The sequence below is a fragment of the Siphateles boraxobius genome, unplaced genomic scaffold (assembly GCF_051911475.1).
Source record: "Siphateles boraxobius isolate OS27281-9 unplaced genomic scaffold, OSU_SipBor_1 3, whole genome shotgun sequence".
NCBI lineage: Eukaryota > Metazoa > Chordata > Actinopteri > Cypriniformes > Leuciscidae > Siphateles > Siphateles boraxobius.
Genome location: NW_027508919.1, coordinates 17,222,450 through 17,248,960, shown reverse-complemented (window position 1 = coordinate 17,248,960; position 26,511 = coordinate 17,222,450). Strand labels below are relative to the sequence as shown.

General features: G+C 41.2%; 1 protein-coding gene across 3 annotated transcripts; it reads right to left on the bottom strand.

Moving 5' to 3' along the window:
- Window positions 1-2,576: 2,576 nt before the first annotated feature.
- Window positions 2,577-26,511, bottom strand: slc24a6a (solute carrier family 24 member 6a). 3 transcript variants are annotated; one of them, XM_077248042.1, is made up of 17 exons: window positions 26,042-26,511; window positions 21,364-21,459; window positions 16,689-16,765; window positions 9,694-9,768; window positions 9,522-9,606; window positions 9,331-9,434; window positions 9,164-9,238; window positions 9,053-9,078; window positions 8,896-8,949; window positions 8,576-8,718; window positions 8,405-8,490; window positions 6,861-7,134; window positions 5,840-6,006; window positions 5,600-5,714; window positions 5,400-5,512; window positions 4,717-4,782; window positions 2,577-4,616 (listed from the first exon to the last, which is right to left on the bottom strand). In XM_077248042.1, exons 1-17 carry the CDS (start codon window positions 26,205-26,207, stop codon window positions 4,506-4,508), a joined length of 1,833 nt encoding a protein of 610 aa, XP_077104157.1. In that variant the 5' UTR covers window positions 26,208-26,511; the 3' UTR covers window positions 2,577-4,505. The 3 variants fall into 3 exon arrangements, with proteins under 3 accessions (XP_077104157.1, XP_077104155.1, XP_077104156.1); XM_077248040.1 differs by having other exon boundaries at window positions 8,324-8,490; window positions 26,042-26,498; XM_077248041.1 differs by having other exon boundaries at window positions 8,324-8,490; window positions 26,049-26,230.

The following is a 26,511-nucleotide window of genomic DNA, read 5'->3' as shown; positions in this document are numbered from 1 at the left end:
CCCGCTCTGAAAGATGCCACTAGGCGTTGAATGACGAGCATGCTCTCTGCTGAGAGGCACGCTCTCTTTTGTATCCAACACTAGTCCAACACTATGCCCAGAAAAGAATTTTTTTGGCTGGGAAACAGTGTGCTTTTGGAAGTGTTGATCCTGAGACCCAGGCATTCTAGGTGGCTGAGGAGCCAGGATCTGTGCATTATTAACTGCGCTTCCGACTGAGCTATGATTAGCCAATCGTCGAGGTAATTTAACACTCGCACTCGCTGTCTCAGGGGGGTAAGTGGGTAAGGGGGTATGTTCAACACCCATTCTGATATACCGGGAATAGCCTCCCAGGCCTTGGCCCGTATAGCTAGAGGTTGAATAGAGACTGGAGGAGTGAAATTGTGATATAGGGACCCGGCCGTCCAGCTGTTCTGTGTATTTTGCGCTGCATGAACAGCGCTCATGTTTAGAGGCGCGCGGATTCCCGCGGGCGCCTCCTTTATCACATCTATAGCACGTCAATGTGGGCACCCTTTCTACATTTATTAACTCTTTCGCTGTGAGCGGGAAGAGAGTTGAAGACTCGTTGGTCGTGTTTATATGTAGGCGAATGCATTTCGCTATGGGCGTGTGAACTACACCCGTTACACATCCAGCCTGAGCTGAGGGGGGGCTTGAAACCATGATTGCAGTGCTTTGTGTAGATGTGCGTACTTCAGAGTGGCCACGTGATCTACGTTTACAGCATGAGCAGGGGGAGCAGTTACTGTGGAACCAGTGCTTGTGTGAGGTTGTGCGCTTCATAGTGGGCACGTGACCTACATATGACGCAGATAGAAAATAGCTCTTTTTGTGCTTTATTTGCGTCGCCGCAGAGCTGGAGCACTTCTGAAGGAAGTGGCGGATCGCTTGAGACGCCTTCTGAGCTTCTGTGTAGCGCTCTGCAAACCCTTTAACAGCCGAACAAAACAGACCAGAGGTGAAGATAGGGGAGTCCAAGAACGCTGCCTTGTCGGTCAGTTTCAGCCACAATTGGCGCTCGAGTACCGTCAAACTCACGGCCGATCGCTTGGGCTGTTGACCTGGTGGCTCGCAGGGCCAGGTTGGTGGCGCTGCGTAGATCCCTGAAAGCCTCTGGATCAGGGCCAGACTTGTCCATTGAACGGAGAAGTTTGGCCTGGAATAACTGGAGGACAGCCGCCATGGTGTGGAGTGCTGAGGCAGCTTGACTAGCCATGGTATATGCGCGGCTGGCTGAAGTGGCGAGGCAGGGTTTCGACGGATCAACAGCTCTAGCTTTACATCCTGTGGCTGTGGGTGGGCAGAGGTGAGCGGCCACTTCCTCTTTGTGTGGGGGGACCGACTGATAGCCCTTTCACCTACGACGTAGGAGAGCGCTGAGGAGAAGGAGGGTTTCAGAAGCGCCAAATATGGCGCCTTCCATGACTTGGTCAGCTCGTCATGCACCTCTGGGAAGAATGGGGCGGGTCTCTGTTGAGGGGCCTGTCGGAGCCCCTGCAGGAACCACTCATCTAGCCTGCTGCGCGCGTAATCCCCAGGCGAAGACCACTCGAGCCCCAGGTCTTTGATGGCCCTGGTGAGAACGCGGAGAAGCTCAGCATCGATGCTTGTGCCCGCGCTGACCTGTGTAGATGGCGTGGGGCCGTAAACGGAGCCCGTCCACTCCTCAGTCGGATGTAGTGATGGAAAAACTGCCATCCTTCTCTTCCTCGTCATCCAAAGCCCCGAATGAGATAAGACCCACTGCTCGCTGAGAGGGGCGTTGGTCTGCCTGCGTGAACAGGACTGGAGTGGGGGATTCCTGAGGAGAAAGCGAGACACGTGGGGACTGGGCCGGCGTGGGCTCGCTTGTCTCCATCCGCTCTGGCAATCCTTTGTGACCGTCGCTTTTTCTTGCGCGGCTCAAGTAAAGGGAAAGAGGGAGCGGGGTTAGGATCGTCGCCGGAGAAGATAGCCAATCGATTCCGTAGAGAGGTAAGATCCGTCCTGTCACACTCAGGGCAGCCGCCCTTGGTGAGTGCGGCCTCCGCTTGGTCGCGGCCTAAGCAGGAAGCGCACAGGAAGTGCAGATTTCCGCCGACGAGTGGGCCTCTACACAAGGCACAGGTGGTGAGAGGCCTTTTGAAACCACGCCTCGGATATGGCGCGGCGGATGGCACAGCAGAACGGCGGGCTGAAGGTGGCTAAGGAAGCCGACGTCCTCAGAACTGCGATGCAGCTGCTCGTCCCGCTGGAGGCTCTTCAACGGTGGCGGATGCTTGTATCCGGAGGTCAGCGAAGTGGAGATTCACTGAAGGAGCTAAATCAGGGCTCCTTAGGCGAGACCTGGTCCTTTTATAGACACGGACCACGCCCATTTGGTTCGAGCGTCTGAGCTGCCTCGCCATAGGTTTGAGCAGTTGCCGCAGCACAGCCAATGACCGTGCTCGCGCTTGTCTGTGTCTGCTGTGCAGCTACACTGCTTTTTAAAGGGTTGCTTCAGTATTCTTGAGAAAAGGGGTTTTCCCATATCGTAAGCTAGCTTACACAATACTAGAGACCTCTTGAAAGGGAACACATCATCTCTAGACTTGTTTTTACAAAATGAAACTTTATTTCAAATGGGGAACAATGCAAATGACTCATGAGAGTGATGATCTTCAGTATTGCACAGACCTTGTTTTATTGCACTCAACAACACACAAATATCTTTAAGAATATAGACAGAACTGTAACAATTGGTGAGATAGTAATAATGAGCCATATCATCATTATGTGACATTTAAAGTGAAAATAAACAGGGAAGAACTGAACCTTAAACAGTGGCATAATAAGATGTTTACAGCAGTCAGGCTGTAACTTGTCATGTCAGCTACTATTTTTTTCTCAGATTAATTTAATTAACACACACTTTTTATCATGAGTGGTAGGATGAAAATCTTCAGGACATTTAAGAAGAGAAATTAAATAATTTACAATTTCATTAGTACTAAGAGAACTGCAAACCACAAGCAAGAAAACATTGACTATTGGTAAGGGACTTTTTAAGCAATACAAATTAAATATACAAGATAACTGAAACATAAGCATGTTTAATCAGGATACAAAGTTAAAGGTCAAAAATATCTGTACCAGAATTAACCCAAAAAAAAAAATTCAGATCAAACGGTGCATGACTTTGATTGTTAATATGTTATATTAATAATAATTAATTATCTGTTCCATAGTGTCACTATTCTTTTCTGTCTTGTCTGCACCTGTTCTGGTTAGTTAACCTTCATCCACCTTTGTCTAGTTAGTTCCCTCGTTTACCCTGTGTATATATTCTCCCCGTTCAGTTCCTTGTCGGTTATTGTTTGTGTGCATGTCTTGTGGACACGCTGTTACATTATGTTAAACCCGCTTGTTTCATTAAAAATTATCTCCGTTGGAAATTACCTTCATCTGTCTGTTTCATCTGCCAAGCCGTGACACATCAACAGTATGCAATATAGGATTATATTGTTTATAAGATAATATTATATTATTATAACTATATTGAATTCCAAACATTTACATTTGGTGCAAAGACCAATTAAGGTATGTTGTTTATTAAGGTGTCATTCATAGTGTGAAAATATATTATATTCATTAAATTATAAAGGCCTTTGTATAAATTGTGAATAATGGCTACATTTTAATTTTACAATTTAATTGATTGTTACTTTCTCATGTTCATAGTTCATGTTGCAGTGGGGCACAAAAGTAACTATTTCATTACAACATATCAAAATGTGCAACAGACACCTCTAAATGACACTTTATATAAAACTCTGCATGTTTGGTATGTAAACACTTACCAAAGACAGGCAATGTTTTTGGTTAATCAGAAATACTATAACAACTGTCTTCCAAAATACCAGAATATTTCTTTTTTTAAGGAACAACACAAAAAGTAACTGACTGCTCTTAAATATACTAAAACAGGGAAATCCTCAAAAACACAATTTTTACAGAGCTAAAAATAAATAAGGCAAAGTAATGCAATAAATTGAGTGTTTCTCTGTACAAGAGTTAACATAAATCTTTTTTTCAGTAGTAACACTTTTCCAATGTCAGTTTTTTTCTTCGCACCATGCTTGATTGTGATTCCAAGATTTCAGAATAGAAATATGCAAAAGGCAAGGTTAGAGGAAGTGTTCCGTGTGCTGTAAACATTTAACACTGCTTTATAAATTCATCACATCTGGTAATGTAATTGAAACAGATTTTTGTTCTCTTAAAGAAGCTCTGCATTTTAAGTAGAAATGTTTCAGAGGTACGGTATGCAGTACAGTCTCCTTGAGTTTGGCAGCACTGTCTAGCGGGTGATTGGCTTAAAGCCGTGTGTAGAACTTGACTGTTCTTAACATACCAGAGCAGAGTCACGGTTCAAACCATGGCTGAAATAACCGCTACTAATAAGGCAGTGACTGGGGCTAAAATATGTTTATCTATGACTAGATCTCTCCTACATCTAAGCAAAACACGAATAGTGTGATCTAGAGTTTCTCAAAGCAGATGGCGCAGAGCAGGAAGATGACATACAGGAACATAAGCCCAAGGCCTAACCTCCGGTCCAGCCTCCAGTGGTTCAGGTGCACGCTCAGTACCTGTGCAGACATACAGAAAACAGACCATGTACATGCCATGAGACAAACATTACAAAATAATATGAGACGAGAGTTGTCAAATTCTCAATGATGAACTTACAGTAAGAAAAACAGAAGCGAGAAGGAGAATCACAGAGTACACCAGCCCCTTACTGTTAATGAAGACCTAGAGGAAGACCAGGGGAAACTGCTGTAAGAACACGGAACACAGCACGCAGAACCAGGGTTATTAATATTAGTATTCGAAACATTTTCTGAGCCAAGATTTTTATTTTTTTTTGCTATTCGTCAGTGTCAACTAAAACCCGAATAGTTTTTTTAAACTAATATAAATGCCAAAAAGCACATAAAATAACTAAAACTTATTACACTCTGTAAAAAAACTGTAAATATAAAAATAAAAGCTAAATCCAAAATATTAATAAAAACTATAATAGTATATAAATAACACAAAAATACTGCACAATACACAAAATTCTGTTTCATATGGCAAACTAAATCAAATAGAAAGGATAGAAATAGTATGTTTTCAATTAGGGATGGAACAGGAGTCTCAAGATTTTTAAAAGTTGTCTAAAAATATTTATTTGCTTTAAATATATTAATTTAATTTCAATATGAAATTCTTTTTTTATGATTTTATTATTATTATTTAATAGTTTTTTTTTTACTTTCCTTTAATTTTTGTGGATCCATCCAAAATAGTTTGAGAAAGAATCGCAATGCATCACAGACTAGTAGACAACCGAGTTCTATTCCTAATTCAAAAGAATTTAAACTCACTATTGACCCATAATCAACCACTAGAGTGCGCAAAGCCCATGGGAAACCAAGACCCAGCAGAATGTCAAAGATGTTGCTGCCGATAGAGTTGGACACTGCCATGTCTCCCATGCCTGCAGCACCAGACACATTCATTCATTTATTCATCGATAAAATTGAATATGTGGTCAAGAAAAGGAAGAGTGGGGAGATCTTAGCACCTTGACGGGCAACAATGAGACTAGCCATGCAGTCTGGGACACTGGTGCCTGCTGCTAGAAAGGTAATACCCATGATAACATCTGGAATGTCCAATGTAAAACTGATGATGGTGACCTGCAACAAAGATATTGTATGTTAAACAAAAATCATAAACAGGCCATTCTACATATTTTGAGACAAACAAACATTTCCACATGGTGTTTTTCCAGTGACAATGAGCACCGAAGGGCTGATCTCACCATCCACACCATGAGGTAGGAGAACACGGCAATCCAGAGTGTTGAGGCCACAAAGGTAACCATGAACCAGCGCTCCCAGCGCGGCAAAACACAGTTAGGGACAGTGTAGTACAGCAGGGAGTCTAAAGGCCATGAAAACAACCACTTCACTTGCTCCCAGCACCCCTCTGTGGATAAAAGTACTTCAAATCATTACCATTTCATGCAAGGCTCCTTAACGCCACCTACAGGACAAAGAGAGTATCACATACAATCAAATGTCACAGAACAAAGTCTGTCTATATAGACAATGATACTTGAATGAAACATTAATGATCTCTCTTTATTTTCCTTTCTTTTACTGAAACGTTTTAAAGGGATCCCTTTTGAGCTCTTCAAATTGCATTTTCACCCTTCCTGTCATCTTCAGTAACGTTCGATTGTTCAGCAGTGATGGAGTTCATTTGATTGAAAGGCGCATCAACCCCGAGAGATTTGAGAGCTCTCATCACTTTTCTGTAATCATAACACTAGTGTACAAATCTAAAATGCATGGTCCCATTATCTAGAAATGGCTCTTAGACTAATGGATTACGGTCCTTGATGGGCTAAAAATGAGGACCATTCTCCTAATCAGGATGTGGGGAAAAAAATGAGACAGATGAACCACAATAAACTTGTGTTGTCCTGTTATTCTGAATAGTCTGAATAATGTTTTAATTTAATGTTTCGGTATAATTTGTACACATACCCACTAGAGGTTTGAGTGTTGATTTGAGGAATGATTCAGTTTGTTTCTGATTCAGGGAGTCATAATCAAATTCTAAAATGATTCTGGATTACAGTAATCTAATTTTTCAGCAAAATAACAGAGTACTATAAGGATTGCACAAAAAAAGCTTACTTGTTTCATATATTAAAAATATTCATGATACAAATATTTGTTTGTTAAATTAATATCTATGTTACTTTTATTAATTGTGGATCGATTGCGAATTGTTTTAAGAAAAACATCTGTAATTCATCCTTAATATTCACTCACCTAGCACAGAAAGAGGTCTGAAGGGTTGTTCTTCATCTGCCTCTTCTTCTTCCTCTTCAGGCGGAGCATCCTCTATATCTGGTACACGTTCTAACTCCTCTCCTTGGCCCCTCTGTCTGGGTTCCTCTAGGGGTTGCGTTTCACTCTCAAGGGCCCCTCCATTCTCCAGACCCCAAAGAACCCCCTCCATGCCTGGACCATCTTGGCCGGCAGTGTCCCTTGATCCGTTGCCACTGCTGTCTCCAGGGCTCCTGTTTCGAATTAGTCTCTGCCTCTGTGGAAGACAGGCAGAAGATGTGAGAGATGTACACTGTGCAGGGGAGACCCAATGTGATCCGCTTCAATGAGGTTGAAATGGTGAAGACAGAGTTGAAGAATCAAGCTTGCAGAACACACCGCAAGACCAAAGTAAAGCGCAGCCCGTTGGGGCCTCTTAAAGATGACATGCAAGAGCTGCAAGAGTCAAGCCAACAAGCAAGTCATGTAAACAATTGTAGATGGAATAAAGCATTTGCCCAAACAAACAACAAAATGGTGGTTACATAAGATCTCCAGCAGTTTAAACAAAAATGGAAATCAGGAGTAGTGTCTGAGGATGCCTGAACCTATAGATAGAAATACTATTATTGACATTTGAAGAGTATACAGGAAATGACAGCAGACGTTCTGAGGACTGGATCATTCCCCATCATACCTGTTGCAGATGTTACAGTAGCAGGGTCGTGTTAAAGGACCCATAGGAAAGAGAAACCATAAATGAGATCTCTTTATTATTTCTCCAAGACAGCAATGACATTAAATGAGCTCAAATGGAAAGTCCTGCATCTCAATTTTTTCTCCTGAAGAAAAATAAAAACAATTACTTTTTTCTTACTAAATATGAACAATTGTCTCATTTGTATCTATTTTAAACTCTACTAAGGAATTTTAGCAGAAGCCCGGATTTTTTTTCTTAATCTATTTTTCTTATTTTGTTTCCCAATAGAACATAAGTGATATTATAATTTGAGATTAAACACTGTGTAAGATAATAAGACTTTATAAATATATATATTGAATTAATTTGTTTTCTTATATCACATGCAATATTTTCTGACTGAACCTTTTGATTTATGCTTAAAACAAGAAAAAATATTTAAAAGTATTCATAATATAATGGATCGAGAAAGATAATTCAAGATACACACTATATACACTGTCAGTATGACTTTTTTTTGAGTGATGATTCTTAAAATTTTGTTTTCACACCTATATCTTAACAGGAAAAAAAGACAAAATAATTTTTTGCAGCCACCTTCAGAGACAAATTTGATACACAAATAAAACATACATGAGAACTCTATTAATTGCTTCCTTTAATCCATACATGAAATTAGCCTGATAATTCATATTCTTGGTTGAGCGAGTGAGGTGCAGTTGTCCCATCCAGACATGCAAAAAGCGGGCAAGCATCCAGCCAGTACCTCAGTGATGAGCATGCGTCCGGCCATGCTGAGGCGAGTGCGGGGGGAGAAGTGGGGCGTGATCATGACACGGAGGCTTGCCTCTGAGAAAGAGAATTGGTGAGGGTGTAGACTCATCAACTCATCCACCATCACCACCGGGGAGTCCTGGCCACCCGCATTCTGACCTGAGAGAAAGAGAGACGTGGTACTATATAATGCACAACCTCTCAGTATGATCCACACAGCTCCACCCTCCACCCACACACACACCTTTCTTCAAGAGGATCATGGAGGTGTCACAGTGGGGGCTTGCCTCTCCTACCGACACATCTCTGCACAGACTGCTCACCAAACACGGATGACCTGGGATACCAAACCTCTGCTCCACCCAGCCCAAAATCTGACTGTTAAACCTGGAAATGGACACACACAATCTAATATTATATACTGTGGAAATTATGCACTGACCAAAAATATAAATATGTAAATAAGTTAAATAAATATATATTACATACATAGTTACCATACTATTATAGATTATATTTTATTTTATTATTATTGACTGGTAAGTAAAAATGTTATATACTCACTTCATGATAAGGATGTAAACTCCATACATTGATATGAGGATTATAGTCTCCCACCTACGACAATGATGTTTATGATAATGCAATAAGCTCTGGTTCACTTGTTCAAATATAAATGAAGATTTTTACTCCTTCTTTATAATGAATTTGGCACACTTACCAGATTACTTTGTCATCATATATGACCTGAAATACACAACAGTAAATACATAAATGTCCTTAATTAAGTGTGACTACAAAACACAAGACAGATAAATATAGTGCTGCTTACCAGAATCAAGGCCAACACAGAGAGGATGTAGAAGGTGGAGTCGCGGAAGAGCGGCCACCAGGTCAGAATGATGGTCTGTGAAGCAAGAATGGTGAAAAGTCACAAGAAACAAACAAGATGAATCTGTAAAGTTTTTTATTTAATATATTAAAACAAGCATAATCTACCTGTCCAGAAAATATTCCACAAACTCCGATGATGACCAAGATGTTGAAGACAGCTGATCCCACAATAGTTCCCACCCCCAGGTCTCCCTTGGTGATGAACACACCTGATATGAAGAGACAACTGCTTATTGACAACTTATTTACAGTGACAACGCATTGCAAAAAAAATACTATACTGTATTGATACTGACCGATCAAAGATGTGAAAAGTTCGGGTGCGGAGCTGCCTGCTGCCATGAAGGTGGCACCTGCAACATCCTCACTGAGGTGCAGATTCTGAACATACAAACTCCAGCTCAGAATATGGTCTGCTATTACACAGTAACATTGAGATTCCTGCTAGTAGTAACAAAAAACACTCACCGCACAGATTTTTTCCAGAGAGGGGACAAAGTAGACATCGCAGACAATAGCAAGGGCATAGAACATATAAACTGCCTGTGGTCACAACAGCACACAGAAGACAGGTCAGCAGAGATCCAGTACTTAACCTTCACAAACACAGTGCTATCAAAGACTGTACCTGCAAGTCTTTCGTTTTTAGTTATTTCATTCTTTTGAATTTTGCTATTCATCGTTATTGCAAACAGGTCAAATCACAAACTATAATTCTACACAAACTAGATTTCAAGTCAAATTTAAAACTTGTACTAAAAAACTTAAAACTTAAGTTAAAAACAACTAAAAAAATAGGAAATTAACAGGCTATATCAGTTATATCGGTAATACTTTACAAATACGGTCTCATTTGTTAACCTTTCTTAATGGAAAAATATTGTGTTTTGCGGTAGGTGGTATGCCATACGGAACCGTTGCCACTGAAACTGCATATTAACGCACCAGTGGGGCTCGACAGCCTTAGTCAAACGGGTTGGCGCGTATGGTTGGGTTGCGGAGAGATTGTGGTTAGGTCTCAGCAGCACTGTTGGTTTATTTGTAGAGGTTGTATAGTATTTACAGTCATAACGTTCCTCTGTATATTGCGTGAATGACGGGTGGTTGGGCAGATATTGTGATTTGCGGTAGGTGGTATGCCATACGGAACCGTTGCCACTGAAACTGCATATTAACGCACCAGTGGGGCTCGACAGCCTTAGTCAAACGGGTTGGCGCGTATGGTTGGGTTGCGGAGAGATTGTGAGATTGTGGTTAGGTCTCAGCAGCACTGTTGGTTTATTTGTAGAGGTTGTATAGTATTTACAGTCATTACGTTCCTCTGTATATTGCGTGAATGACGGGTGGTTGGGCAGATATTGTGTTTTGCGGTAGGTGGTATGCCATACGGAACCGTTGCCACTGAAACTGCATATTAACGCACCAGTGGGGCTCGACAGCCTTAGTCAAACGGGTTGGCGCGTATGGTTGGGTTGCGGAGAGATTGTGAGATTGTGGTTAGGTCTCAGCAGCAAGAGGGAAGTAGAGGTCAGTAAGCTGGGCTGAGTTGAGTGGGGGACGGAGGGGGGTGACTCTGGGACGCCAGAGTCACTGTCGAGCCCTCTTGAGGTGTCGTGGGCTAGTCGACGAAACACTGAGGACGGAAGGTGCCCACTTGAAGACCCTAGAGATGTTCCCTACTCCGCTCAATCCAGAGGGTTGTTATGGGGGGACCGCACTGTGGTTGCAGCCGTTTGTGTGCTGACGCGCAAATACACTATTAACACCAGACATAAGGAGATTCACGTCACCAGATGGAAAGAAGCGTAAATGGATGGAGAAGCATAGGTTACTGTAAAGCTACGTCTTAGTTGGTGCTTATCTTGGCGAAAGCCGAGTACAAATCAGCATGAAGTTTTAACATCTACTCTCGTGTAATGGAAATCATGAAGATCTGGATACGTCCAGTGACTGCGGTGAATAGTGCGGCTGGCAACAAGGGAAAGACCTTGTGACAGCCTGGAGAGACAGCTGACAGAAGGAAAGAGACCCCAATGGGGCTGGTAAGGGTTAGCTACCCTTGTCGGCAGTATCCAGCTCTGTGTTTACATGATGCTGGAGACACCCGCCAAAGGCTTCTGAAAAATTAAAGAGGAAAAATACCCCTAGAGTCTGCGAGAGCAGGGGCGGAAGATGACTCAATGGTGGACAACATGGTTAACGACTTTGGAATGGAAACGGATATGAGTATGGAGAGTACTTCACAAAAGACTAGTTCAGGTTCAGCAGTTAGCAAAGCCATTGAACTCCAAGCTTGTGTCTGTGGCTGGAGCAAGGCGACAACGGTCAGGGGTTTGAAGATTCATCAAGGGAAAATGAAATGCTTGAGGGAGAAGGGACAAGGGCCTCGCATTGATCAGTACTTCTTACGGAGTCAGTCAAGCCAGTCGAATGAAATCCAGCGACAGGAAGCAAACCACAGGTCGCAGGTTATCAGCACCCCTGTCATAGAGGAGATGAGGGTTTGCACAGTTAGTGATGAACACATTGATTCTTGTGAACCCGGTCAGACTAACCAGCATAAGAGAGAAAAGAACCTCAACGGGCATAGGCCTGGAGTTAGATGGCCAAGAGCTAGTGAGAAAACTGCATGGGACACGGTAAACACAGATCTATGCTTTGCATTGGAAAGATTAACTGGTACAGTTGAAAAGAAGCTGGATAAATTTGGGGACATCATTTACGCATATGGAAGTGAGAGGTTTGGTGTGGAAAAAAGGAAGGAAAAAGTACAAACTACTCCTGGATTGTCTAGACGGCAGCAGAAAATTGAAGGGTTAGTTAGAGAAAGGAGACAGCTGAGGAAGCAATGGAAAAGAGCGGAACAAAGTCAGAAGGAGGGACTCAATCTCTTACAAAGGGCCATAAAAGATAAGCTTGCAACATTTCGCAGAGCTGAGCGCCTACGGAAACGCTACAAAAAGAAGGAACGTGCGAGGGCTAATTTCTATAAAGATCCATTCAAATTCATAAAGAAGTTATTCACCAGTGAGAAGAATGGCACTTTAAAAGCATCTAGGGTTGAGCTAGAGAGATATTTGGAGGAAACGCATACAGATGCAAAAAGGCATGAGCCTATGTCAATCCCGTCAGACATCCCACCTGTCAATCCACCAGAATACCAAATGGAGGTCTGTGCACCTAAGTGGAAAGAGATAGAGCAGGTTGTGAGAAAGGCAAGGGCTTCATCCTGTCCAGGGCCTAATGGAGTTCCGTACAGAGTGTACAAGAGTGCTTCAGGAGTTCTAAGGATTCTGTGGAAATTGATAAAAGTGGCTTGGGAAAAGCAGGTTGTACCTAGATCATGGCGCCGAGCAGGGGGAGTCTTTATACCCAAAGAAAAAGATGCTACAAGCATCAGTCAGTTTCGCCCTATTTCACTATTAAACGTCGAAGTCAAAATTTTCTTCAGCATTATTGCTCAGAGATTGTCAACCTACCTATTAAAGAATGGCTTCATTGACACTTCAGTTCAAAAAGCGGGCATTCCAGGATTCTCAGGATGCTTAGAACATATCAGTGTTATCTGCCAACGAATACAATCAGCTAAAAAGGAGAGGAAGGAGCTCCACGTGACATTCCTGGATTTGGCTAATGCATATGGTTCAGTGCCACATGAGCTTCTTTGGGCATCATTTGATTTTTTCAGGGTACCGATGTCGATAACAAATTTAGTGAAAGCCTATTTTGGAGATTTGCAATTTAGTTTCTCAACTCCAGAATTCAGCACTACATGGCAATGCTTAGAGGTTGGAATAATGGCAGGATGCACCATTTCTCCACTGGCTTTTACCATGGCAATGGAAGTAATCATTAGGGCATCAAAATGGGTAGTAGGAGGAGAGCGCTTGGCTTCTGGGATGCGACTACCACCAATCAGAGCATACATGGATGACATGACAACCCATGACTACAACGGTAGCCTGCACTAATCGGTTATTGGGGAAGTTAACAGATAATATTGAATGGGCACGAATGCAATTTAAGCCCTCTAAATCAAGGAGCATCTCAATAGTTAAAGGCAAGGTAGTAGATAAAATATTCTTCATTAATGGTGAGGCAATACCAACAGTTTCTCAGAAGCCAGTGAAGAGTCTAGGGAGATGGTACGATGGGGATCTAAAGGACACAGTTCGAGTGGGAGAAGTTAGACGACAAGCAGTGGAAGGGTTGAAGAGCATAAACAGCTGTGCTCTACCAGGCAAACTAAAACTCTGGTGCTTTCAGTTTGGTCTACTGCCAAGGTTGCTGTGGCCACTGACTGTGTACGAGGTTTCTTTGACAACAGTGGATAAGCTGGAAGCGTTAATAAGTTCATACATCAGGAAATGGTTGGGAGTTCCACGCTGCCTCAGCAGAGTGGGACTTTATAGTAAAGGAGTATTGCAGCTGCCAGTCTCTGCTTTAACCGAGGAGTTTAAGTGTGCCAAGGTCAGACTGGAAATTACTTTAGCAGAGTCACGCGACAAATGTGTAAGGGAGGCAGCCCCTGTGGTAAAAACTGGTAGAAAGTGGTCAGCAAAGAAATCTGTAGTAGAGGCAAAGGCTGACCTTCAAATTGGGGATATCGTGGGACAGGTACAGCATGGAAGAGGGGGTTTTGGGCTCAGTTTAGCTCCTCCTAAATGGCACAAGGCAGGCCCAGCTCAAAGGAGGAAGCTGGTAGTCAACGAGGTGCGAAAGCAGGAGGAGAGGATGAGATGTATAAAGGCCATTTCCCAGGCCAAGCAGGGAGAGTGGATGAGATGGGAGAGTGTGGAACAACGAAAAATGGGCTGGCAAGACCTTTGGTCAATGGAAGAGAGTAGGATCAGTTTCCTTATTAGGTCAACATATGATGTTCTCCCATCACCGCAGAACCTAAACCTCTGGGTAGGAGAGGATCCCTCTTGTCTTTTGTGTTCATCACCTGCCACATTAAGGCACATTTTGACAGGATGTAAGGTGGCTCTTAGCCAAGGTCGGTTTACTTGGCGCCATGACCAAGTATTGCGATGTTTGGCTTTAGCATTGGAAGGCAAGCGTAGTGTGACCAATAAGTTGCCGCCTGTTCTAGCAAAACATTACACGCAGAAGACAATATTCCTCCGCCCAGGCGAGCAACCACCAAGACAAGGTGCTAACACCAATTCTCGCCCAGGACAACTGGAAGCTGCTAGGGACTGGAAGATGCTGGCTGATCTTGATCAACGGCTTATTTTTCCACCTGAGATTGCCACCACTAACCTACGACCAGATATTGTTTTGTTGTCTGGATCAGCACGCATTGTTCAACTGATAGAGTTAACAGTGCCATGGGAGGATGCGGTAGATGAGGCATATGAGAGGAAGAAATTGCGGTATGCTCATCTGGCCACTGAAGCAGAACAGCGAGGATGGAGAGTCCAGGTTTATCCAGTGGAAGTGGGTTGTCGAGGTTTTGTGGCACACTCTACAACCCGGTTCCTCAGAGACGTCGGATTCAGTGGTCAAGAGTTGCGTCGCACAGTAAAGAACTTATCTGAAGCAGCAGAAAGGAGCAGCAACTGGCTGTGGTTGAGACGGAAAGATTCTAGCTGGCTGAGTACAGGCCGCCATGCTACGGTTTCGTAGTATTCTTGAAAACTTGAAGGTTTTGGTTTATTTGTATAGGTTGTATAGTATTTACAGTCATTACGTTCCAGTGTATATTGCGTGAATGACGGGAAGTTGGGCAGATATTGTGTTTTGCGGTAGGTGGTATGCCACACGGAACCGTTGCCACTGAAACTGCATATTAACGCACCAGTGGGGCTCGACAGCCTTAGTCAAACGGGTTGGCGCGTATGGTTGGGTTGCGGAGAGATTGTGAGATTGTGGTTAGGTCTCAGCAGCACTGTTGGTTTATTTGTAGAGGTTGTATAGTATTTACAGTCATTACGTTCCTCTGTATATTGCGTGAATGACGGGTGGTTGGGCAGATATTGTGTTTTGCGGTAGGTGGTATGCCATACGGAACCGTTGCCACTGAAACTGCATATTAACGCACCAGTGGGGCTCGACAGCCTTAGTCAAACGGGTTGGCGCGTATGGTTGGGTTGCGGAGAGATTGTGGTTAGGTCTCAGCAGCACTGTTGGTTTATTTGTAGAGGTTGTATAGTACTTACAGTCATTACGTTCCTGTGTATATTGCGTGAATGACGGGTGGTTGGGCAGATATCGTGTTTTGCGGTAGGTTGTATGCCATACGGAACCGTTGCCACTGAAACTGCATATTAACGCACCAGTGGGGCTCGACAGCCTTAGTCAAACGGGTTGGCACGTATGGTTGGGTTGCGGAGAGATTGTGAGATTGTGGTTAGGTCTCAGCAGCAAGAGGGAAGTAGAGGTCAGTAAGCTGGGCTGAGTTGAGTGGGGGACGGAGGGGGGTGACTCTGGGACGCCAGAGTCACTGTCGAGCCCTCTTGAGGTGTCGTGGGCTAGTCGACGAAACACTGAGGACGGAAGGTGCCCACTTGAAGACCCTAGAGATGTTCCCTACTCCGCTCAATCCAGAGGGTTGTTATGGGGGGACCGCACTGTGGTTGCAGCCGTTGTGTGTGCTGACGCGCAAATACACTATTAACACCAGACAGAAGGAGATTCACGTCACCAGATGGAAAGAAGCGTAAATGGATGGAGAAGCATAGGTTACTGTAAAGCTACGTCTTAGTTGGTGCTTATCTTGGCGAAAGCCGAGTACAAATCAGCATGAGGTTTTAACATCTACTCTCGTGTAATGGAAATCAATGCATTAACTAACAATGAGCAATATATTTGTACAGCATTTATTAACCATTTGTTGATGTTAGTTTAGTTAATGCATGTGAACAAACATGAACATGAGATTTTTAATAATGTTAACAGATAAAACTTTTATTTTAGAAATGTATTAGTAAATGTTGAAATTAACATTAAGTTTAATAAATGATGCAGACGTTCATGTTAACAGTTAACTAATGTTAAAATATAAAATCCTTATTTTAAAGCATTATGACTATTTGAATATATTTTAAAATGTAATTCGTTCATGTGATGGCAAAGCTGAATTTTCAACATCGCTCAAGTCTTCACTGTCACATGATCCTTCAGGAATCATTACAATATGCTGATTTGATGCTCAAGAAACATTTCTTAGCAATGTTGAAAACAGCTGCTTAAAATTTTTGCGCATATATTTTCAGGATTTTTTGATATATAGAACATCCAAAAGAACAGCATTTATTTGAAACAGAAATCTTTTGTAAATGTCTTTACAGTAACATTTGATCAATGTAATGCTGAAAAAAGTATTCATGTCTTTAAAAAAAAAAAGAATGTACTGAGCCCCTAAACTTTTGAACAGTAGTGTACTTTGCCTGATACAGTCACAATCACTGCACCAAACAGTTCTCTGTATATTTATCACTGGACTGTGGCATACTTACACAAAACACATGCAGTAGAATTGCCCCATGTCTCCTCTGTCCCTTAGTGAAGATGTCCTCTGGAAATTCATGGATAGCTGGGTGGAAAAGTGAAATTTTTTTAAAATGGAGATGGGGTTAAAAGACCAGTAGGAATACAGTATACAGTAGCACAGAGAACCTATGCAATCCATAAAGCAAGGCTTACAATATTATAAAACCCCTGAATATCACTATAAAACAATCTTGACAGCTCTGGTCTGAACTGAAACGGATGCTAATCACATTTAGCACATTAACGTTTACATTAAAGGACACATATAAATGTTTTTTCATCTGAGAGCGCACAGAGGCTATGAAACCTTATTCTGGGTTACTAAGAGTTTCTTCTGGCTGGAAAAATTGTGACTGATAAGGGAATATCTATCCCCGCATATTCAGATGTATATATAGTATTTTAGATACAAAAACAAAAGAAGGCCAAGAAAATATCTATATCTTTGAAAACACTAACCTATCTAGTGCTGTGCTTTCTCACTTCATTGATGCACTGTAGCCTTTATCAAGAGAATGCGCTACATTTAACTTAAGGTTGTTAAGAAGCTTTTGTCTATTGTATCTAAGTGGCAATTGAATTGACCAGCCTTTAAGCTAATCTGTAATAGTGCAGAGAGGCCAGGAAGAGAAGGCCTAGTTAAATCAGAGGACTGGTAATACTTTAGCCCACAGCTTCTTGAGATGCAATCAGCGTGAAGACTGTTCTTGCTCTGACTGCCTTAAAGAGGCCAGCTGTTTAAGAAACAGCCAAGAAATAAAGAGACGACGGAGGACATCACACCCCTTTAAATGCACAGAATAATAACAATAAGAGCTTTTAAGTTTTTAAACTTCTCACTTTTTTTATAACGTACAAACTTTGCATCTAATTTGCTACATGTATCAATTATTTTAAGTGCCATTTCACTAGATAATATGGCAAATGTAATGGGGAATATGTCTTGATTATTCTGAGCAATAATATCAACTGTTATTATCGCAATGCATACTGTAGCTGGAAGCAACAGCTGATCAGTTACATCTAAGATTAAATTGACCAAGTACTTCCTTATTGAATTTCATAAATCAGAAGGATTTATGAATAATTGAAGGGCTGTAACGATTTTAATGCCTTTTAGTGCATTACATTTTATTACATTTGTTCCCCAAAAATGATCTGCTCAGCCTACACTACCACTGATACATTAGTTAGCTGTTTTTAAATATTTATAAGCCTTTCACTAAACAGTAATGACATCTAAGCAAGAATAATAATATATACAGATGAAGTAGCTTTTAAATGTCATCAAAAATGAAATAACTTCATATAATCCATTTGTGATGAGTGAACAATGCAAGCAAATAATCATTAGCAAAACAGTGTTTTTTATGATATTAAAGTGAATTATATTCAGTGAATGAAACATCTTGGGATAGTTCACCCTAAAATGAAAAAGAAGTCATCATTTACTCACCCTGGGGTTGATCTAATGCCGTATAGCCTACCCTTCTTTCTTTTTAGGACCACAAAAGGAGAATTTAAAAAAAAAAATCCCACTTGCGCTCGTCCATATAATGACAGTGAATAACCACCAGCATCAAGCTTTTGTTTTACAGAATGGTCCCATGCTACACGTGTCGTATATTACATGTATTGCTAAATGAAAAAAAAGTATCCGTGTAATTTCTTCATCTCAGTTGTTAGATGACAGTCAGAAAGACAGTTGATGTGAACGCGATAGCTTCTTTTTACGACAAACAGAACGGATATATTTACCTCAGAGAAGAAAGTACATGGATTAATTGTATTTTATGTCGCATTTGTATTAATCAACTCAGAGTGTCATGCATGCGTGCCCTGCACCGAACACCAACGGACAAGGTCAGGATTTTTCAGGAAATTTTTCATTTTTGTTTTGTTTTTCAACAAACCCTACCATAAAAAGGACAAGCTTCATGTATCATATGAAGTCCTTAAAGACAGCTTGAGGAAATATCAGAAAATTGCTAAAGCCGAAAAAAACAGATATTTTTCTGACATTATCTCACAAAACGTTAATAAACCCCGTGTTCTTTTTAAAACTATTGATTATTTATTAAACTCTTCACAATCCTCCTGTCTGGAAGCTTCGTCTGAAGTCTGTGAAAAATTTCTAATCTTCTTTTTAGGCAAGGTTGCCACTATTAGAGCCCATATATTACCCGCTGCTTTTGATTCTTCCATAGTTAGCACTTGCTCAACTGTTCTCAACCAGTTTGAGCCTGTGTCACTTTCAAATCTCACTAAAATAGTCATTCAGCTAAAATCCTCATATTGTCCTACTGATATTGTGCCCCCTCGCATCTTTAAGGAAACCTGGGAGACAATTGGCCCGAATGTTTCAAAAATCATAAATAGTAGTCTGGCAGCAGGTGTTGTGCCAGCATATTTTAAAGAAGCAGTTGTGGAACCCCTGATTAAAAAAAGAAATCTGGATTCCTTGGTTTTATCCAATTACAGACCTATCTCGAAGCTTCCTTTTATCTCATTTTAGAGAAGACTGTACTTTTAAAGTTGCAGTCTTTCTTAGATGTACATGGTATTTTTGAGATTTTTCAATCTGGTTTTAAGGCACTTCATAGCACTGAGACTGCACTTTTAAGAGTTTTTAATGACCTGTTATTAACCACTGATTCTGGTAACTCTGCCATACTAGTGCTTTTAGACCTCACCGCCGCATTTGATACAGTTGACCACGCAGTTCTTATCTCGCGTCTAGAGCACAGTGTTGGTATCAGGGGCACTGCTTTGCAGTGGTTTAAGTCATATTTGTCTGGAAGATGCTTTTCAGTAAAGCTTGGGGACTTTGGTTCATCTACTGCCCCCCTTATTTGCGGTGTTCCACAGGGCTCAATTCTTGGACCACTTCTCTTTTCATTATATCTCCTTCCCCTAGGAAGCATAATTAGAAAGCATGGCATCTCCTACCATTTCTATGCGGACGATTCCCAAATATATCTGCCCCTTAAAAAAGGTGAAAACTCCCTCGTACCTCTACTAGAGTGTTTAAAAGATATTAAAGACTGGATGTCTTCAAACTTTTTAAATTTAAATGAAGATAAAACTGAGGTCATTGTGTTTGGCCCCAGTCGGGTCAGTGATAACATTTCTGTTGACCTGGGCTACCTGCAACAATTTGCGAAACCCGTAGTGACAAATTTGGGTGTGAAAATGGATAGTGGTTTTAAACTTGATAAACAGATAAATAATGTTGTTAAATCCAGTTTTTATTATCTGAGGCTTTTAGCTAAAATTAAACCGGTTTTATCTCGTAAGCACTTTGAACATGTGATTCATGCATTTATTTCAACACGGCTAGACTACTGTAATGCGCTTTACATTGGCGTTGACCAATCCTCTCTCTCACGCTTACAGTTAGTACAAAACTCGGCCGCTCGTCTTTTAACCGGAACTCGCAAGCATGAACACATTACACCAGTGCTGGCCTCGCTCCACTGGCTTCCGGTCCATTTTAGAATACATTTTAAAATCTTATTGTTTGTTTTTAAGTCACTAAATGGGTTGGCACCTCATTATATTTCAGACCTCTTACAAGTCTATACCCCCCCACGATCCCTTAGGTCTACTGACCAACTTCGGCTGGTCACTCAAAAAACCAGTTTAAAAACCAGGGGTGACCGTGCTTTTGCAGCAGCAGCACCCAAACTGTGGAATGAGTTACCATCACAGGTCAAATTATCTCCGACCATTGAATGTTTTAAATCTCGTCTTAAGACACACTTGTATGCCCTGGCTTTTAACCCAGCTTGAGAGCTGTGTAGTCTTGTTGTTTGATGTGTTTCCATGTGTTTTATATTAGTGTTTTTTCTTGTTCAGCACTTTGTAAACTTTTGTTTTTTAAATGTGCTATATAAATAAAAATGGTATGGTATGGTATACTGTATACCCCCTAGAACATTTGGAATATACGACACGTGTCGCATGGGACCATTCTGACATACTTCTGCATCCTTTTTCTTTTTTTTTTAAAAGCTTGATGCTGTACGCTATTTTCTGCCATTATCTGGACTATGGACTAAATGGACTGCGAGCGGGTCTGCTTTTGTGGTCTGAAAACAAAAGAAGGGCATACTGCATTAGGACAACAACAGGGTGAGTAAATTACGGATGTAAACTATCCCTTTAAATGATAGATAGGCCTATGTAATTCATGACACTGACTACAGCATCATGTATAAAAGTTCAGAAGGTGCAACCCCGTGCAATCGTCCATTAAGGGTTCCAGGACATCAGAACTGTCTGAATATTGTTTCTAAAGATGAGATCAATAAATTAAAAGTGAGATATTTGGAGTTTGAAACCTCTGTCGATGAGTGATTTGTGGAGTTGATTGAAGGAAAAAAAGGGCATATGACGAATCTTTCTAAAGTGGCACATTTTGAATGCTTAAAACAGACTATCCTCTGTTCTGAAATGAGGGATTCTGTTGCTTAGTAACACAAGCCTCAAAGGGGCCTTGACTATGAAGAGGGCACCTGTCTGCATCAGTTCACAGAATGAGGAGGCAGGGGGAAAGATAACGAGATATGGGCGGATGTGATACAGAAAGACAGGTAGAGACAGAGATACAGAGAGAGAAGTGCTCAGGCTTTCACTCACCAGCTCTGGGTGTGCTTGATGTCTGGTTCTCCTTGATGATTTGCTGGGTTAGTTTACGCCCGGCCCAGGTCAGGTCTGAATCCTCTTTGGAATGGGCTGTAAAAATCCATAACACATACCTTTATCTTTTTTACTTATACAGTTGGTCCAAGATGTCCTTTTTTATGAAAGTCATTGCAATGGCACAAATTTAGCTTTTTAAGCAATATATATATATACACCAAAGATACAGTGCAGGGTGCAGAAGTCTAGTAAAAAATGCTTGTATTATGCATTCTATTCTAATTTAATAATTTTTTTCAGGCTTTTGGACAGGATATATCTAACTTAAACTCCAACTTATTTAAAAATAGGCAAAAGAATGAGGCAATCAGAATCCTCCCATCCTCTAAAGTTCCCATGGAAACCTGATCCTAAAGCAGTGATTAATGAGTGGTGTGGAACTGGATTTGAGCCCAGAGAGGGTGTGGTTTACTAAAGAACCAAATGACAAAGATAGTTCTCATTTGCATATGCAAACTAATCAGTTCTAAGCATAACTGCAATAGGTTAAATGCCTGCATATGAAAATATGTACTAGAGATGCGCGGTCGGCGGTTATAGCCGGGGATCAGGCGCATGACGTGACGAAAAAAAATATTTTAATTAAATTCGGGCGGGTGGCGGGCGGTTTTTAGTCTCGCGGCTGTCATCAGCAGCGCCTTGTATCAGCGGATGGCGGGCGGGAAAATTGGTCAAAAACGTTGGTGTGTATGGATGGCGGACGGATGTCTTGTGATGCGGTTGCGGATGAAATAATAGCCCATCCGCGCATCTCTAATACACAATATTAAGACTTCGGCACAATAGTGATTCAAGAGAGCATGATTTACACATAACAGAAACCTATATATTTTAAAATTACTTTTTTATAATTAGATTTTATTTTCAATTATGAGGTTAGTGTTAAATTTTTAAAGTCATCACCAAATATTGAATGGTCTATTGTCAATTGCTAAGATGTTAACATCTAATTCATCTAGTATAGGCTATATGGTTTCTCTAGGTTTTGACATGTCGATAGATCCACGTCTAAACATTCATTGTGATTGACATGGTAATGTTCCAGTCTATTATTAAAATGAAGCTTCAGTTAGCCTACTAAAATAAAATCACACTCTTTCATTCAGCTGTAAATTTCAAGAGCACTTTTTAGGAGCTGCTTAAAGGGCACCTATTATGCCTCTTTTTACAAGATGTAGGCTAATATTGGTCTCGGGTGTCCCAAGAATGTATTTGTGAAGTTTCAGCACAAAATACCCCACAGTTAATTTATTATAACCATTTGAAAATGTCATTTTTGGGGTCTGTTTTAAAAAGAGCTGTTTTGGTGTGTACCACCTTAAATGTAAATGAGCTGCATATCCCCGCCCTGCCTTTAGATGAGGGCGTAACTTGCAAACCTATGGCAATAAACAGTCGGTAGAAGCAGAATGGCTGAGAGTGAGAGACCCGCTGTTTTGTATGGCATTCAGCCGTACATGTTTGAACCGGAATCAGACCCAGATGATGAAGAGACTCTGGCAGAAGAAACACAAATGAGAATGGACCAGGACGTCTCGGAAGGGTTATTTGGTATGTACTTATAGAGTTGTAATCGCGCCCCCTTTGCAATTATGGATGTGCAACACACACAGACACACACAAACTGTGATAACGTTGGCGCAATTTTTGGAAACTACAAACACAAATACTGTGATAACGTTTGCTACGTACAAACGAAATTACATTTATGTGATGTTTCTGTCTGCACGCCAATATCCCCTGTTCTACAGCTTCGTGTCGATGTGCTGGCCTTTGTATAAACATAGCAATTTTGATGTCTTGTCTTTACAGAAAACATGCAGTTTTTAATACAATATCTTTAAAAAATATGTTTATAAGTGTGTGGTTACACACTATACAAACAAGGTTTGAATTATATACACAGACATCCTACGACGACGACAACAACTTTAGACGCTTTTATAGTTGAATTGGCTGACATCGACTGAAATTACTATTTGCTCAAAAATCTTAAAATACACTTACTTCTACTGGAGGTGACGTTGGATCGCGAACAGTAGGCAACGATCCACACTTGAGGATTAACTTTGAAGCAAGACCTGCTTTGTATTGACCCTCGTTCACAAAACAGTCGGTCAGAAAATGATTCGCGCAAACAAACATATTTTGGATGTTTAAGTGGCGCCTTTCCATCCTAAATAAAATCCATCCCCTGCGTTTTCAGTGGCTCGGATGTCGGAAGTAAGTGAAAACTACTATGTACATTATTACATCCCACAACAGAACACTTATGTTTCTTAGGAGACATTTTCGACAAGGGAGCACAAATCGTCAGAACACCGGCTGTCGTTGAAACAATGGAGGATGGTGTACAGATCACCGAGGGCGGGGTCTATGCCAAAACCACAGTGTCAATCAAACCACGTCGGTGGGGCTTGCTCAATTCTACGCCACATTGAGCTAGATCTTAGAACAGCTCGTTCTGAGACGGTGCCTAATTTATTGAGATTGTAAAAAAAAAACACTGGGTGGATTTTTATCATTCTAGGGTGTTTTTGCTCACACACTGCCAACACACATTTATGTTCAAACACCATGTAAGAGTGAATTTTGCATAATAGGTGCCCTTTAAGATTCAGACTCAGCCTCCCAGAGGAACTCATTACTCACACAGACAAAGCTGGAAAAGTTACATGCACTGTGAAAAGATCAAATTATAAGCAACACAGAAGAATGAACACACAGAAGCAGGTTACATTATACATTTTTCCCCCTCATCTATGTCAGCATCTGTTTGTGCTTTTCGACAGGGTGTGGAAATGTCACCGCAGGTACAACTCATGGGGAAGATGACATATCCTGAGGTGTGACATGGTATATTCTCAATAATTAACAGCTTTCTCTCAAGCTTTAATGATATATATCCAGCTTTTATCAGATCACTGTTAGTCGATTAATTGTGAGTACTTATATTTTATCGCTTATAAATATGTCAGACCACAGTATGGCAAAATAGTGATTCAAAATGGCCAAAAATCAAAGGAAATGATAACCAGTTAAAGCACATGGACATGTTATGCATCAACAAATTGTCCCTAGTCTTAAAATTATAGTTTTTTTTTTTTTTGCCATCATTTACTCACCCTCATGTCATTTCAAACCTGTATGAAATACTTTATTCTATGGTACCTAATAGAAAATATTTTGAAGAATGCTGGGGTCCAACTGACTGTCAATTGTGTTAATAAAATGAATAGTAATTAAGTGTAGCGCCAATTCTGGTAGGTCACGTTAGTCAACTCGTATCAACTGACTCTCAGCTGATCCACGTCTACCTATAGGAATACGATGCCTATCACTGTATACATATAAGATCCTTCAGTGTTATCAGCAGCTGTCACGTTTCTCAGGAGCCAATTACCCTCCTCCATCCCCAGCTCCTCCTCTCGTGCAGTCAGTGTTTGGCATTCTGATTGCCCTTTGAATCAGAATAAATTCTCGAATTATGTTGTACTTTAAAATCTTGCATTAATGATATCTGCAATACATTCATGTTGGTTCTGTTCTGACCCCCTAAGGGGGGTTATTGCTGCTCTCCCTGCTCTTATCCATGCTAGGCTGCATGGATGCGCAGGGAGTTCTTGCCCAGAACAGAACCATTCCGCCAATCCTAACTGTATGCTAATTGTCAATCGTATTTGACGATAGTGGTCCTGACAGAAATAATAATAAAAACATTGACAAATTTTTCAAAATAATGTAATTTGTGTTCCAGAGGGTGAGTAAATGATAACAGAATTTTCAATTGGGGTGGATTTACCCCTTTAATACATTATGTAAACATTTGGTTCCATTATATTCTGTCATATTAATTTAATTGTCGTAAAACAGCTGTTTAAAGGTTTTATCTGCTCCATAGAAGCACATAAATTTCAACGGAAAGTTGGTACCTCTAAAAAATGGAATGTAATTAAATGGACACTGTTGGACTGATCTTCTCTGATGTCTGAAGAACTTCTAAACCCCTGCTGATTCAACCCTTCAACCTCTGATGATGAGTGATAGTGAGAGAAGGCCCAATACACAGGTGTGATGTGCAGGTAACAATGCTCAAGAGATTCTGAAGAGGTCACTGTGAAATATGTCAGGCTGAAGCAGCTGCAAGTGATGCCCTTAAAAAAGGCAATTATATTCCTGCCGCTGTCCTCCTCCCCAACTCCTTTTGGAGTTTTACTGTGACACCACTTGATGTATGTCAAAAATAATAGGTCTACATATGTCTGAGAACCTCTTAAACATTTTGTTTTTAATTTAGGGTGGATTATTTATGGCATTCCAACACTCCCACAATTCTCACCCAGTTCTTCATTCCTTGTGGGTCTAATTTTTGGATTTGACCATTATAGCTGCATAATATGGTTGATTCACAGCCACATTGCCTCACAGAAACACATTATGACAGAAACTTGTTAATTGATGTTCCACATCTCCAAGACAATGAAAAATACTCACATGCGTGTGTGCGTGAATGAATAAGATAACATTAGACGGGAAATAGGCTACGCACAAAACAAACATTGAACAAAATATAATTATTAGCAGCGGAAAGATTTCTGTCAATGAATAAACGCACCTCTAACATGAAGAATTCGAGCGAAACAGGTGATGGCGATGAGCCCGACAGCACATATGAAGAGCCGATAGAAGAGCCGCTGCCGTCTCGAAATCAACGCCGCCTTCATCCCTCCACCACACCTCTCAAAACATGTCCACCCAAGAGAGAAGCCCTCTTCTTTCATTCACACCACCTATATTGTCTTTTCTTTTCAACATACAGCGGGCTAGCTTGCTCAAACACAGCCATACGTTTGTCGCCCTAGCATCCTACCGCTTCCATAGACACATCTTTCACTATACCGATTTGCCACTTTCGGATGTTTAGTAATAGGCTATAACGAAACAGCGAAAATATCTTAAACTGTCATTGAGTAAAAAAAAAAATGTTTTCACGTTTTGTCTCAGCTTATAAGCATTCTTATCACATCCACCTCCATCTCCGTCTCTTTCTCGCTCTCTCCTCCCACACACACGGCGCTCGACTCC